Source organism: Osmia bicornis, chromosome 1, assembly GCF_907164935.1.
Source record: "Osmia bicornis bicornis chromosome 1, iOsmBic2.1, whole genome shotgun sequence".
NCBI classification, from domain to species: Eukaryota; Metazoa; Arthropoda; class Insecta; order Hymenoptera; family Megachilidae; genus Osmia; species Osmia bicornis.
In genome coordinates, this window is record NC_060216.1 from 16,656,150 (window position 1) to 16,669,214 (window position 13,065).

At 36.7% G+C, this 13,065-nt stretch overlaps 1 protein-coding gene across 3 annotated transcripts in view; it reads right to left on the reverse strand.

The window, feature by feature from the left end:
- LOC114871879 (leucine-rich repeat-containing protein 4C-like) overlaps window positions 1-13,065 on the reverse strand; it is a 114,621-nt gene that overhangs the window by 42,536 nt on the left and 59,020 nt on the right. Inside the window, exon 1 of one of the 3 annotated variants that reach the window (XM_029178431.2) lies at window positions 3,428-3,741. The exons of the other annotated variants lie outside the window; for them this stretch is intronic. Coding sequence (XP_029034264.1) covers window positions 3,428-3,442 — 15 coding nt within the window. The 5' untranslated portion in view covers window positions 3,443-3,741. Of the gene's footprint in view, window positions 1-3,427; window positions 3,742-13,065 lie in introns of those variants that run through there. 3 annotated transcript variants of the gene reach the window in all.

A 13,065-nucleotide genomic window follows, 5' to 3' on the forward strand; every position in this document is an offset into this window, starting at 1 on the left:
GAATTCTTGAAAAATAATATTCGGAGAAACGGTGTAAAATTTAGAAAATGAAAATAAGGTTAATCGTATTTTTGCGCCATTTCTGATCCTTAAAAGCGCGGAAAATTCAAATTTAAAATACTAGTATCGAAGGCAGCTTTCTTTTAAACGAAACGATCTTCCCTCCGCTGTTCTTTTTTTTTTTCAATCTCGCTTCCGGTGTAGCGAACGTACCGTTAAAGTAATCAAGAGACACGCGATTTCCGAGGGAACAAAGAGAAAAGCAATAATGAATCTCCCGTACAGCTCGGTGGACTCGAAAATAGCCGTTTGATAGGAACGAAGTAGAGAGAAGAGAGAAGGCAGGAATAACGGAGAGAATCTTTTTATTTTAACGATTGAAGCTCTTCGGGATGAAAATCATCGAAGAAAGTGTATCGGTGCACAGTTTAACGAGATGGTTATGTGTGTATACATATATACATATATGATGGCGCACGTGGTTACATGTGGCCATGGGGCTGGCAAGCATAAATTACATTTGCATCTTGTAGCGTATTTTCTATCCAGGGATATGGCTGCGCCAACGGGTATGCAGATAAGGGTATGAATAATATATTATATTCGGAAATTAAGCGGATCGTCTAATCCGACGACTTTTGTCATTCAAACGAGAGGGAAAGATAGAGACAGGTCATGATTTGATAATTACTACACAGGTAATTGATTTTTAAGAAATTTAATTCCGAAGAAAAATGAAAAGTTTGGTACTTAACCCTTTTATCAATGAGGGTGATATTATTAGTGTCCATTAGACTATGATTTTGTGACAGAAAAGAATAGTACACCAAACTGAGGCTTAAAATCTGAAGAGAAAAGCTAACGATATATCTAACAGAAAATATAATATACAATTTGATAATCAAATATCTTTCGAGGAAATAGAATTTCATAAAAGTAATGCACGGTTGTTAGACAATCGACAAGTTTCCTAGCAATAATAGGAGGAGTAAAATTCTTGCAATACATAGAAGATTTAAAACATTAACGCCGATGTAACAATTTAAGGTGCACAAAAGAGCAATCCAGTGCAATTATGCGCCAAGAGAATGCCGCGTGACGATGAACGAGAAAATAGAGGCGAATTTTAACACGAATAGGAGTCGACAGACGAGCGAAAATTAATCCCAGAGAAACTCTGCTTCCCATCCTGCTTCGACATTTTCCATGAACAGATAAAAAATTCACACGGTCGATAACTATCGCGAATAGGTATATTTGAGAAATGCATAATTAGAGATAAATGCATTCTGTTTGGATGTTATAGAACTAACGTTAACTGTTTTGGAAAATAGAAATTATCTAGTTTGCTATGAATATTTTGTTGACAGCATATGATAATATTAATTAGAGAATGGTTAGAAGTAACGTAAACAGAGAAGGAAAAATAATCTATGGTCAGGAAATAAAAGTTTCCCAAGGTGAGGTAGAAGATCACCTCTCGAGATAAATCATATTACTGTAAAATAGTGGCAAAGTTTCAGGTAGCTTATAAATAATTAATAGCTCATAATGCATAATACAAAAGAATACCCGAAAAATCAAAGGTACAAGCGATAAAAGAAAGGGTGATTAATCATGGAAAATCTTTTTTTCTTCCTTTAATCGGAGCAAAACCGTTGGTGGACCATAAAATAGCAAAGCTTTGTCAGGAAAATTTATCGAGATATCGGGGGAAATCTGGTCGGTCGCTTCGGGTGAAAAGCTTCCGGTTAAGAAAAAAAACTCGAGGTTCGAAGAAGGGTGGAAAAAAATTAATCGGCAGCGTGGAAAGTGAAAAATATGGTCGGTTGTGTCACACGTGAGAAAAACTAAAGTGCACTTCCTCTATTAACTGTTTCGTTGAAAAACTGTCAAAACACGTGATATTCAAAATATTAATTCATAATTTTTTTTCTATACTTTTTCACTTACATTTCAAATGAATTAATTTCAAATGAGTGGTCGATTATGGAGCAATCGTTTGAATTCCGGTTCAATAACTGGATCATTGATTCTTTTTATTCTTGCCGTTTTCACAAGTGGCTTCTGTCCTCGTGCCTTTGCTTTCAGTTCCTTTTGCAGTTCTCTGATGATGCACTCGTCTCTCCTCTTCACTTCGTCATGATCTCTCCTTATCTTCAGATTATTAGTCATTTACATTTCCTTTTTTCATTTCCAGTTCAAGCTTCGTTTCTCAAAGTAAAATTTCTTACTATGGCCATATCATTCATTTATTACTTTTCGAAATTGACCCTCGTATGGAGAGAGCCCAAATTTTATTTAATTTTATATTTTATACCTAGTACTTTTATTTTCTAAATTTAACACTGTTCCTTTAAACACGGTTGTCGTCCAATATATGAAACACTTTCGTTTGATTAACCGCTTTCCAAGGGTTAAGCATTTTTTATATTTAAAAATATATTTTGTCCCGACTCGTTTATGGGACTTGGCAGCAAACGTGTTAAAAATGCAAAAAGCCTTCTTCACCTGTCCTGAACTCTTACAAATGAATTTCCCACCCGAAAACGACTAAAATCTTGTTAGTTCAGCCGTGTGATGATGGTCTCATAGTGGTTTCAAATACAAGAAACGAGAAAAAAAAAAAAAAAAAAAAAAAATTCAATGCAGTGAAAGCCAGTAAAGTCCAGTAAAGGTCGAAATTCCATCTGCCGATTCCTTTTTTCTGTCACAAAAGAATCTCACAGCAGGAATCGATTTCTTTGCCTCACCTTCGTCTAGAAGTCAATTGGACAAAATGGAGGGGAAAAAGTGTCGGACCAGCTATTCATTATAACTTTGGACACCGTTTGAAGTATTTACAACAGGCTTATTGTAAGGAAACCTTGTCCTGTCCATTAAAAAGTGAGCAGAGTTTTATGTAAAGAAGCAAATAAGAGAGTGAAATTGGATCTGGTATGTACGTACAGTTATTTCAGCACATTTATTCGGTTTATATTTAAAATCTAGTAAGTTGTATACGGGTATATGTATGTGTATAAACATTATTTAATTTGTGTATCGACATTTCTAGAATGGAATTTTCAAAAATTAATTGAACTGTACTTTCTTTAGAATCTATTTTTGCTAGAAAGTGTACCTTTCGTCGATTTAATATTTGAATTTTGCGCCGTTAAAATATTAACCTTGATTGTTATGCGCGCCAAATTTAATAATTTAAAGAAGAACATTTTCATGTTCTACCAACATGAAAAGAAAAAAATAATAATGTTAAGTCGCGTTAACATTAAATTTAAGATATCAAATCATATTTGTATTAAACAGTGTAATAATGTACTTTAATAATACGTGTCTATTTACAGTAAAACGCTTAGCATGTTAATATTTTGATTATGACGTTGAAATAAACAACACGATAATTATATAATTATATAAACACACTCACCATCGACGAATACATCTGACCGCAGAAAATCCGTATTCAGCAGTTCCGCAACACTCATTATCCCACTCTGACTTGAAATAACCGAAGCGAAGAGAAGAACCGCTCCAAAACGTTCCTCACACTCCGAGCCACGGGACACGACTACATGTAACTGCTGTCATCGTCTGAACATCCTAATCGGCTTCTTTTGTAACAACGCGACAAGGTTACGAGCGACGATCGCGAGCCGTGGGACGTGAAACGGAAACTCACGATCAAAGTTCACGGAAACGAACTACATATGTACATATATAATATGTTTTGTTACACTTAAAAAAGAAGCGCAGACGGTCGCGATCGCGTCTCGAGTGGAGGTCCATGGCGGATGCAACGTGACCGATCCCAGCGCCATCTATTCACCGCTAGTATCGATTTTAATCGATAGATCGCACGTTCAAACGAGGAAAGCGATAGAAACGAAGAATGGATATTTTTAATTTAATAATAGAAAATGAGATTTCATACAAAATTTGAAATATCTCAGGAATTATTGAATATTCTGGGACTAATATTTTCTTTACCTTATACTATCTTCCCTTATTTTTCCCATATTTTTTTCAAATTGTCAAGATGATGCGTCTCCTTTAAAGAAGGAGCTGATGGGATTCACAGTTAGTAGAGGGGCTGGAACATACGTCGACTTTAAAAGAGAAAAGCTTAGAAAATGGAAGACTGGTGAGATCGATGGGTAGCAGAAAAATGTGCATCGAAATTTATATAACGAGGAATTCCATTATGCCTAGCTCGATATCCTTGGAGGCAGTGGCTGATGGTGCCTGGTATCGGAATATCGAACAGCGTGCTTCATCGACCGAGATAAGATCCGTTTACATTTCGAAATCCCCTCCACTTCCTTCCAGCCTGCATGAATCACGATACTGTCGTAATTTAACTGAAAAGTAATTTTTCGTTTCACCCAACGTCGCCCAAAGGACTCTTGAAGTTGCGATGGGCAGATCAAGAGCCCGTTGAAGAGTTGGAGAACAGGAGTGTGCAAAATATTGAACTTTTAAAGATTCATTTACAAAAAAATTCCAAAATGATTTTCCAATCGTCATAGTAGGGATGATAGTTGTTGAACAGGACGAGACCGTTTCACAGGATAATGGAGAAACGGTCAAGGGAGAACAATGAATAATGCGACCAAGAGGGTGGAGAAACGTTTAGAAACTGATTTTAGGCCGGCAAGAATGGTGGAAAGCTTGACTCGTTGTTTTGTCCACGGACAATGAGGGCTCACCGGAAATGTACAGTCCATAGGATGCTGATGGAAATCCAGACCCATTCGAAGGGCAGGAAGATCATAGTATCGAACGATTACCGGGTCTTATTTGAACTAAATGCTCCAGCAAATTTTGCTAATTTGGTCTATGGTCTACTATTATTTATTGGATGTCCATTGATCTTCTTACCACTTTCAAAAATTCCCAAATTCTAAATTTCTAGAAGTTGATAATTTTCTCCCTCCGTAAAATAAAAAGAGTAATTTGAATAAACAAACGTCACTGTACGATAATGAAACAATTCGAATTCCATTAAAATGGCTGGCAGTGTTCGCGTTTCTATGATAGATGGATCGAATACCGGTACCATAGGAGTTCGTTGAATTTTCAATGAGATACTGGAATATTTGGAGACTCTTTCCGGATTTCGTTACATCGAAGACAGCTTGCTTCGACAGATGCAACGGGAGCAGAAATGGCGACGACGTCAGATTGAATTTTAACTGGAATCGTCCGTCTGTCGCGCACAGTTTTCACCGAACGAAAAGCGCATCTAACAAGAAAGGCAACACACGAGGATTTTCATGAAACTTCAAAAAGAAGCAAATATCCGACAGGTATTTTACTTTATTGTCTATCGTTCGTATCGAAAAGGTGGAAACGTATTGTACAATTTCATGACATAAAAGCATTACGAAATGGCACTTATGATATGTACATTCATTTAAAACTGAAAGTATGCTGAAAATGATTATGCAAAGGATTGCAACGCACAATATTGCTACATATCAAATAAGATAACTTTACTACAATAACTACATAAGCCATTTAGTAACGATTTAAATATAGAATAGATGATAGCAATTATTACCATCGTGTCTGGCAATGACGAATCAATAGTGTATGGTATCAAGATAGAAAACACTGATCCACGATATTGTAACAGCTCACGGGGTTAATGCTGGATTAAGTATTCCCCTTTTGATTGAAATCGCTCGAATCTGCCGCAACCGAATAAATAAGCCGATGGTGGAATCGCGTGTGCAAACGAAAATTATATACGACACACAGAGTATTACCGTAATATGAATTTAAACACGCTGGATATTAACGGGTTCCGAGCGGGGGCCCATCGCGAAATTCCCTCCCAGTTAAATACGACTTGGACCATTGTGTTTGTAAAGTTGTTAATTATAGACGGTGGATTAACCAGAGGATAAAATGTCCCGGCCTCGACATAGTCCGTCGACTAGATAATTCATAGAATTATTTAACATACACGGACAATCTCTTGGACAAAGTGGTTCCGTAACAATGAAACTAAATTAGCATTTTATCTGATCCTTTTTTCTTTACTTTTTTTTTTTTAATTTTATTAAATTCTAACTTAACTTTTCTTTTTACGAGAATAGGATTCTTCCAAATGTCGCGATGTAAATCTTAAATTTAAGTTAACGTATTTTAACCTAATATATTTTCCCATCAATTCCATAGAATAAAATTTTCAAGCTATAAAATTCAACATTTCAGAAACAAATGATATTTTTTATGGTCGTTTCTATGAAATATCCAAGGTGAAAAATTTCTCGTCAACGCATTTTTATTCCGTCAACACAGAAGAATTATATTTTTCCTTCGTGAGAGTCTCGCTGATTGCGTACGCCGCGCCGTACGGTGATCGATGAATATCCTTGCTTTACCGTTAGATTCATCAAGCATTCGGACGATAAATTTCATAAACGAATATAATAGAAAATTTCTCGTCCCCGTGTCCTGTCACCAAACAATTCGTTGTTGAACAGAAAAAAAGAAAAAAGGAAATGGAGGATGACACAGTTTCACGAGGGAACGCATTAATATTAAATGCGTAGCGGGCAAATAAATCGTACTTGGTCAACGAGCGTACAACCTGTACTCTTCCGAACAATTTAAACAATTCGTACAGAGAGAAAAGCATGAGAGCTGGTACGATTCTCGGGAAATATTCATAACATTTAACACGCGTCTCGTATTTCCTTTTAATCGGCACGTTATTCCTGTCGAACGGCAGGACCAAAAGCGGATTAAAATATCTCAAGCAGCGAAATTAACGACTAACATTTCGTTCGTATTCTAATAAATGCTTCTTAAATAAAGAAATATAGTAAAAAAAGGTTAAAGTAAGCGACACCATATGGATAACATAATGAAATGACAAGTTATTAAAATATTCTATCTACGTCTCTTGATTATGTCTATTATAATATATTCAAACGCAAAATTCTGGTCTAAACAAATGAAACAGCTTTACCGTGGCTCACAATTATTACAAATTATCTGTTTAATAATAATTGCATTTCAATGTCGCATGCAAATGAATATATCAGAAGGTATTTATTAAATTTCCGCGCTTTTAAACTGATAACTCATATTACGAGTATCTTGAATTTTCGTATTAATTAATGTTGAATGAAAATTGTATTTAAAGCACTATACATTCTATTGATTTGCTTTGTATTGCTTTGTATTCCTCTATAAACACGTCGTTTTGTGAAATGTCTATTATGTATCAGTAAAGTTCTTAAAATAATTGCGTTCTTTATGAATGTATAATTAAATTTTTGTTTCCTCAACAGACGTAGTACTGTATTTTATCAAAATTGATTTTTAATAATTCTCTTCTTAACTGTTCCTTTTTTAGCGTCCCGTTTCTTTAAACACTGTGTCAGGCGTCAGTTTTCGAACGCCATTTAAGAGGATAACTGTGTTTCAATAAATAACGATCCGTTGGCGAATGTATGCGAGTGATTCAAAAACCGACATTTCAGGAATGCTGAAGCTATTCGCGGTTTTCGAAACCGTCGAAATCGTTTCGTCGATAATCGGCCGGCATTCGATGAAATTCTGGAATCCTTGTTGCAATCACTGCAGAATTTCTATTTCTGTACGGTGCATACAATACTTTGTCACAGTTATCAAAATCCAAAAAAGTTCATGATCGATCACTGATGATCAACTGTGGAAATTTAATTAAATAGTTAATCCTCGAATAATGGACCATGGAAATAGCCCCATTTTTAATGTTCTAAACCTTAACACTGTTCCTTTAAAAATTATTCTTTCAATATTTAAAAAAATTCCATTATACATACATAGTAGACAACTCTTTCTCTGCTTTTATTTAATTTTTCAGATTGCATGATGAAATAAACGACACTGCTTCATACTCCGACACCACCATGGAAAATATCTTTCCCATAAAACGAAGCATGACAGCATTTCGTGGAAAATACACAAGAGCATGCCGGTAATAATACTGGAGTATGGCGGCTAATCCGATTGATCGAGCGCTAAAGCGCGTTATTATCGCCTTACACTTTCGATGTTGTGACGTTGCACCCCTCAGACTTGTCGTGTCGGACCTATGGGTTTTCCGGGGCTGCGTGGACACGGTATGTATTCGGTCCTGTGACCTACGTCCATTGGCGTAATTACATAGAATTTTTTTCTTTTGCACCGGACCTGGTACGCAGTTTCTTATTAAATGTGTCTTATCAAACGTATTGTTTGATAAGAATGTTATGAATGTTAAAAATTCCGAGATGTTGAAATTTCAAAATCCTGAAATTGCCTTTTATTTTAGGGTGCTCTGGGTTCATCGTGACCCCCACCTAGTTACGCCACTGTCCCTGTCACCCCATATCTGTCCTCGACGTATCCACGCACGACCCTGTCGACGTTGTCCCATGTCCATGTGTCAAGTGGTTAAGGGTGACGTTCTCACCCCGTAGGGGACACTGATCCTGACTTCTTTTTTTTTTTAATTCACATTGAGGAAACATTAATTCTATCATTATGGGGTTGTAATGGGGTCGTAGATGCCCAAGTGCTAACACAATAGCACTTTGACTGCCACCTCTTACACATGTGGGTGACGTTTGAAATTTAAAAAATAAAAAGTGAGAACTAATATAATAATAATAATTAAATTTTAATTTTTGATTAGGTAATTAAATGAATTCTTCTATCAATACTGCTATTATACATATTATTAACTTCAATAATTGAAAAATTTTTTAAAAATGGATTATCAATTTTTATACATATTCACATGCGGTTGCTTCTGTCAAAAAATTTTTTTTAAAAGGTTCTGCAAGAATTAATTCATTTTGTACATTTGTAATCATCTGACGAATTATTTAACCATAATATCTGCATGTACCTTTGAAAATTTCTTTTGCGGTTAATGCGGTGTATAATCGTGTTGGTGCTTTCAAAAAATTAAAGGGGGGGAAAACGCTCGTTGGCACAGCGATGGTGGTAGCGAGCGTGCAAAGGAAGGAAATTAAAAAAAAAATCATGCTAGGAACGTGGCTGACAAAGTCGTGTTTTTGCGCTTACTAATTAGTCGAGAAGTGTATGTTTTATTCGACTTTTTCAGAAATAGAAAGTTCTGTGGCTTGGAAACGGAAGTACCTTCCGGAGTCCCGTGTTCGTGCGAGCCTTTTCTTCTTTATTTTCTTTGCCAGCACCCGAGAAAACTCATTTTCAAAATATCACCGATTCTTCGTTTAAATGAAACGTTAAATTGTACCAGTAACATTTAACCATCCTAAGCGTGGATACATTTTTTATTTTTATTTTTTGAAAATTGTATAATTTATCCATTCTTTTAATAGGACAAAAAATAAGCAGAAGAATATTAACCCCTTTTACAATCTTTCTATGTTAATACGCTACTCAATACCACTACGTTTAAATATACCCCAGATGATGATAATATTATACTAGTTAAATATGGCAGAAAAAATGTGGAACATCCTTTAGGAATAAATTGAAGAATACATTATTTTTGCTTCAAAAACTAAACTTGTCCTTCTGACAAAAAAAAAATCTCAGCTAGAAATAAAAAGAGCGGAAGCAACGTGTGTCTTTTTAAATTCAAATCTTCAAGCTTCACTATGAAATTTAGTTGCAGGATTCGATGGACCTGCCGCGTCGAAATGAAATCGTGTTCGATTCAATTTCGTCCGCGATCCGGAATAATATCCGTGTTTCAATTAAACTTAATAAAATATCGATTCTTCTTCATCGTTTTATTTTTTCCCCTCAACTCGACATCCGTCGCAGAAATGAAAATGTAGGACGAGAAACGCTTTCATCTAGGATACTCGAAGCTCAAAAAGAGTACCGAGGGACGATATTTGTTTATGTTTTATAGACACGTGACACACATTGCGAAAATTTAGATTTTTGAAAACGGAAGAAAAATAGATTAAATATTGGCAAGTTTTGTTGTTTTAAAAAAATTGAGAGGTACAGTTCCGTGCACGGATGCCTTCTAACGGTAGAGGTTACTCCCTTGACTCACTCGTACTTTAGCTTCGGCTCAGTTCGGTTCGTGTCGGCACCTCTGACTACGCCTCCTCATCGATCAGGTATTTACCTATGTATACACTCGCGTGCTTTCGTTTCGACTACAATTAAGTTCGGCGTGCGTTGGCACATAAGACACGCCTACTATGCACTTCGGATGTACATACACATACATACGTGCATAGATACCTTCTGACAATTGAGAAAAAGCGTAGAGTTCTCATCACTCGTGTTTTGGCCTCGACCCAGTTCGGCTGGCGTCGGCATTCCGGCCACGCCTCCTCGTCAATCGGCCAGAAGGCTTCTCCTTAACCATTTATGCACACAGATGTACACTTGCGGAAACTATTGTCCTCAAAGTCCATTCATTTTCTATAATTGCCAGAAGCGACAAAATAGGTCCAGTTAACCAGACGGTGTCGATCGAAGTGTGTCCTAGCTTTACCAGGTCCAATGAAATTCCAGCAACGGTAATTGCCGTGGTAATTAGATAATTGTGTACCAGACTTTACGATCGTTCCACGAACGGCGAATTCGTAACGAAATAATCGCCTTATAAAAGCTGCTGGCCGTTGTGAATGCATTTATCTGGCAAGAGCGAGAAGGGTGGTGAGCAGGGGGAAACAGTTTCCCTCGCACCGATCGGTTCTTACATTGTTCTATACCGTGAACGTGCGAATTGATTGCTTATTCGGACGACGATTGATTGAATTCATTCGCTTGGCAAACGCGGCTCCCGGCCAATTTCCGGTTCGTTGTTTTTATCAACTTGTCGTCATTGTTTGTTCCTCGGCTGTGTAGACTCTTTTCACTTTTCAATGGACCGCGCCTTTAACCCTTTCTATAGTCCAACCTATTTTTCAGTATATTTTTCGAATATTCGAAACAATTCGAGACATATTTCCTGCGCAATATCAATGTCATTTCATTTAAAATACAAAATTGCGACCTAATAATACAGCGAAGAGATAAATAAGTAGAGGAAATAATAAGGAAGGTCTTTCTCTTCGTAAGGAATTACTTTCGCGTCAACCTAATAAGCAGCGAATAAGTAAAAATGGAATTCTAATTACGAAGAAGTTGAAGAAAAAAAAGAAAACGAAGAACGAAGTTATTCCTGACTAATTACATCAGGTCTCATTCCACTACCTCTTTTCACTTCAACTACAATTTCCTCGTCGTCTCTGGAAATTATGAAAAGGTCCTTTTTATTAACTCGAACCACTGAAAAAAGCCACAGGATATGCCTTGAATCGTTTCGATTTTAGATCAACAAAGAAAAAGAAAAGGCTGTTCCTCTTTTGTCCGATTCATCGAGCCCACTCTTCAAGTATTTTTCGTCAGAGAATAAACGTAATTAGTAAATTATTTCTTTGTTCTTCTTTTTTTTTTTCCTTCAAAAAGGTACAGGTGCGTTGGCTTATTTTCTTGTTACGCGCCGGGATATAGGTTGTAAGGGTAGAAAAAGCATGCTTGATCTGTTTCCTTCCCCTGAAGGATGTTTCTATCCATCTCGAGGTTGTATTTCTTCCTTTTCTCGTAGCCACGATGGCTTGTTGTCTTCGCGAAACGACGTAGAAAAATTTCCGTTCCCCTCTTCTTTTTACAACTAAGCGAGTGGAACAGACGACACGAGTAATTACACCATCGATCAGTGCACGAATGTTCTTGAAGCACGTACTAGCTGCTTTCTTTTTTATTCTTTTACCAGAATTACGAAACAGAGAAACATCGTTCACACCGGACAAACAGTGTCTCTGCGAGAGGAAGTTGCGAACACTTTACTTTAAAGGTTCTATGGCTCTTGGAATTATATGTATGGTTCTCTTTATGAATGGAAGAAGCTTATCGACAAGAGGCTCTTGTTTACACAGAAAAACTAATTATAATTGTATTTTAAAAAAGTAGAATTGACCCAATTAATAAGATTCTTATTAATGTCCGGATGTTATTTTTTTATTTTTTTATTTTTTTATTTTTTTATTTGAGGAACTTTTGCAATAGCCATCCTTCTGATTTGTTTAAAGCACTCTGTTACCTACCACCGAGCCTGTTATTATTTTTTACACGATATTAAGCTGAAACCGTTCCCCACGATTTCTTCTTTTCCACCCTCGCCTCGCGAGGCAGCAGGCGAAAAAAGCGGCTGTTGGGGTTTTCGTCGCACGACGAGAGCCGATGGGACGGGGCGGAAAGCGACGCGACATGGAAGCAGAAAGCGTGGAGGGAGCGTCTCTTTCATCCTTTGCCCAGTCATTCGTATCTATCGAGGTATAAACAGAAACGTACGACCAACCCTGCTATTTTGCGAATGTAGCACCAGCGACAAGCATTAACGACGAATGAGAAAGAGAAAGATGAGAATAACACTGGGGGGGGGGGGGGGGGGGACAGATGCAACCGTAATGCAGGCTGCTACACGATTGCATTTACACGTGGTTGATAACGCTGGGGGAGAGATTCTGGAGAGGAGGGAAGAGTCAGGCCATTACCCTTTGTCTACTCAAGGCTTATTTTCGGACAAATTATTTTTTCAAAATGTCTTACCCATTCGACATTTTCCATTTTTACAATATTTTTCTGAATTTTTAAATTACAAAAACTTTCTTATTAATCCATGTTCAAAGTTTTAATTTTGTTTTTTAATTAACTCTTGAACAGCGGAGTCTGTTAATCTAAATCTAAATCTAAATGTATAATTTTTAAATAATTTTCTCTCTCCATGGTCTGCCGTCCGAGAGTTAATTTAAGTAAATTTTATTAATTTCTTTGGACCGCTTTATATTTTTTTAGCGGGTCTAGAAGAAAACAATTAATTGCAAATGGTCTCTACTATTCAACTGATAAGCTTGAAGGATAAGCTTGAAGAGAAAAGTTTTTGATTAAAGAGGACACGAACACAAATGACTTTTGACGATGACGCAACTAAAACGTGATTTTCCGGTAAACGGATTACGGCCTATCGATTGGCTATTGAAAGCTCGCTGTAACAGGCGCAGTCATATTAGGACGCGTGTGATT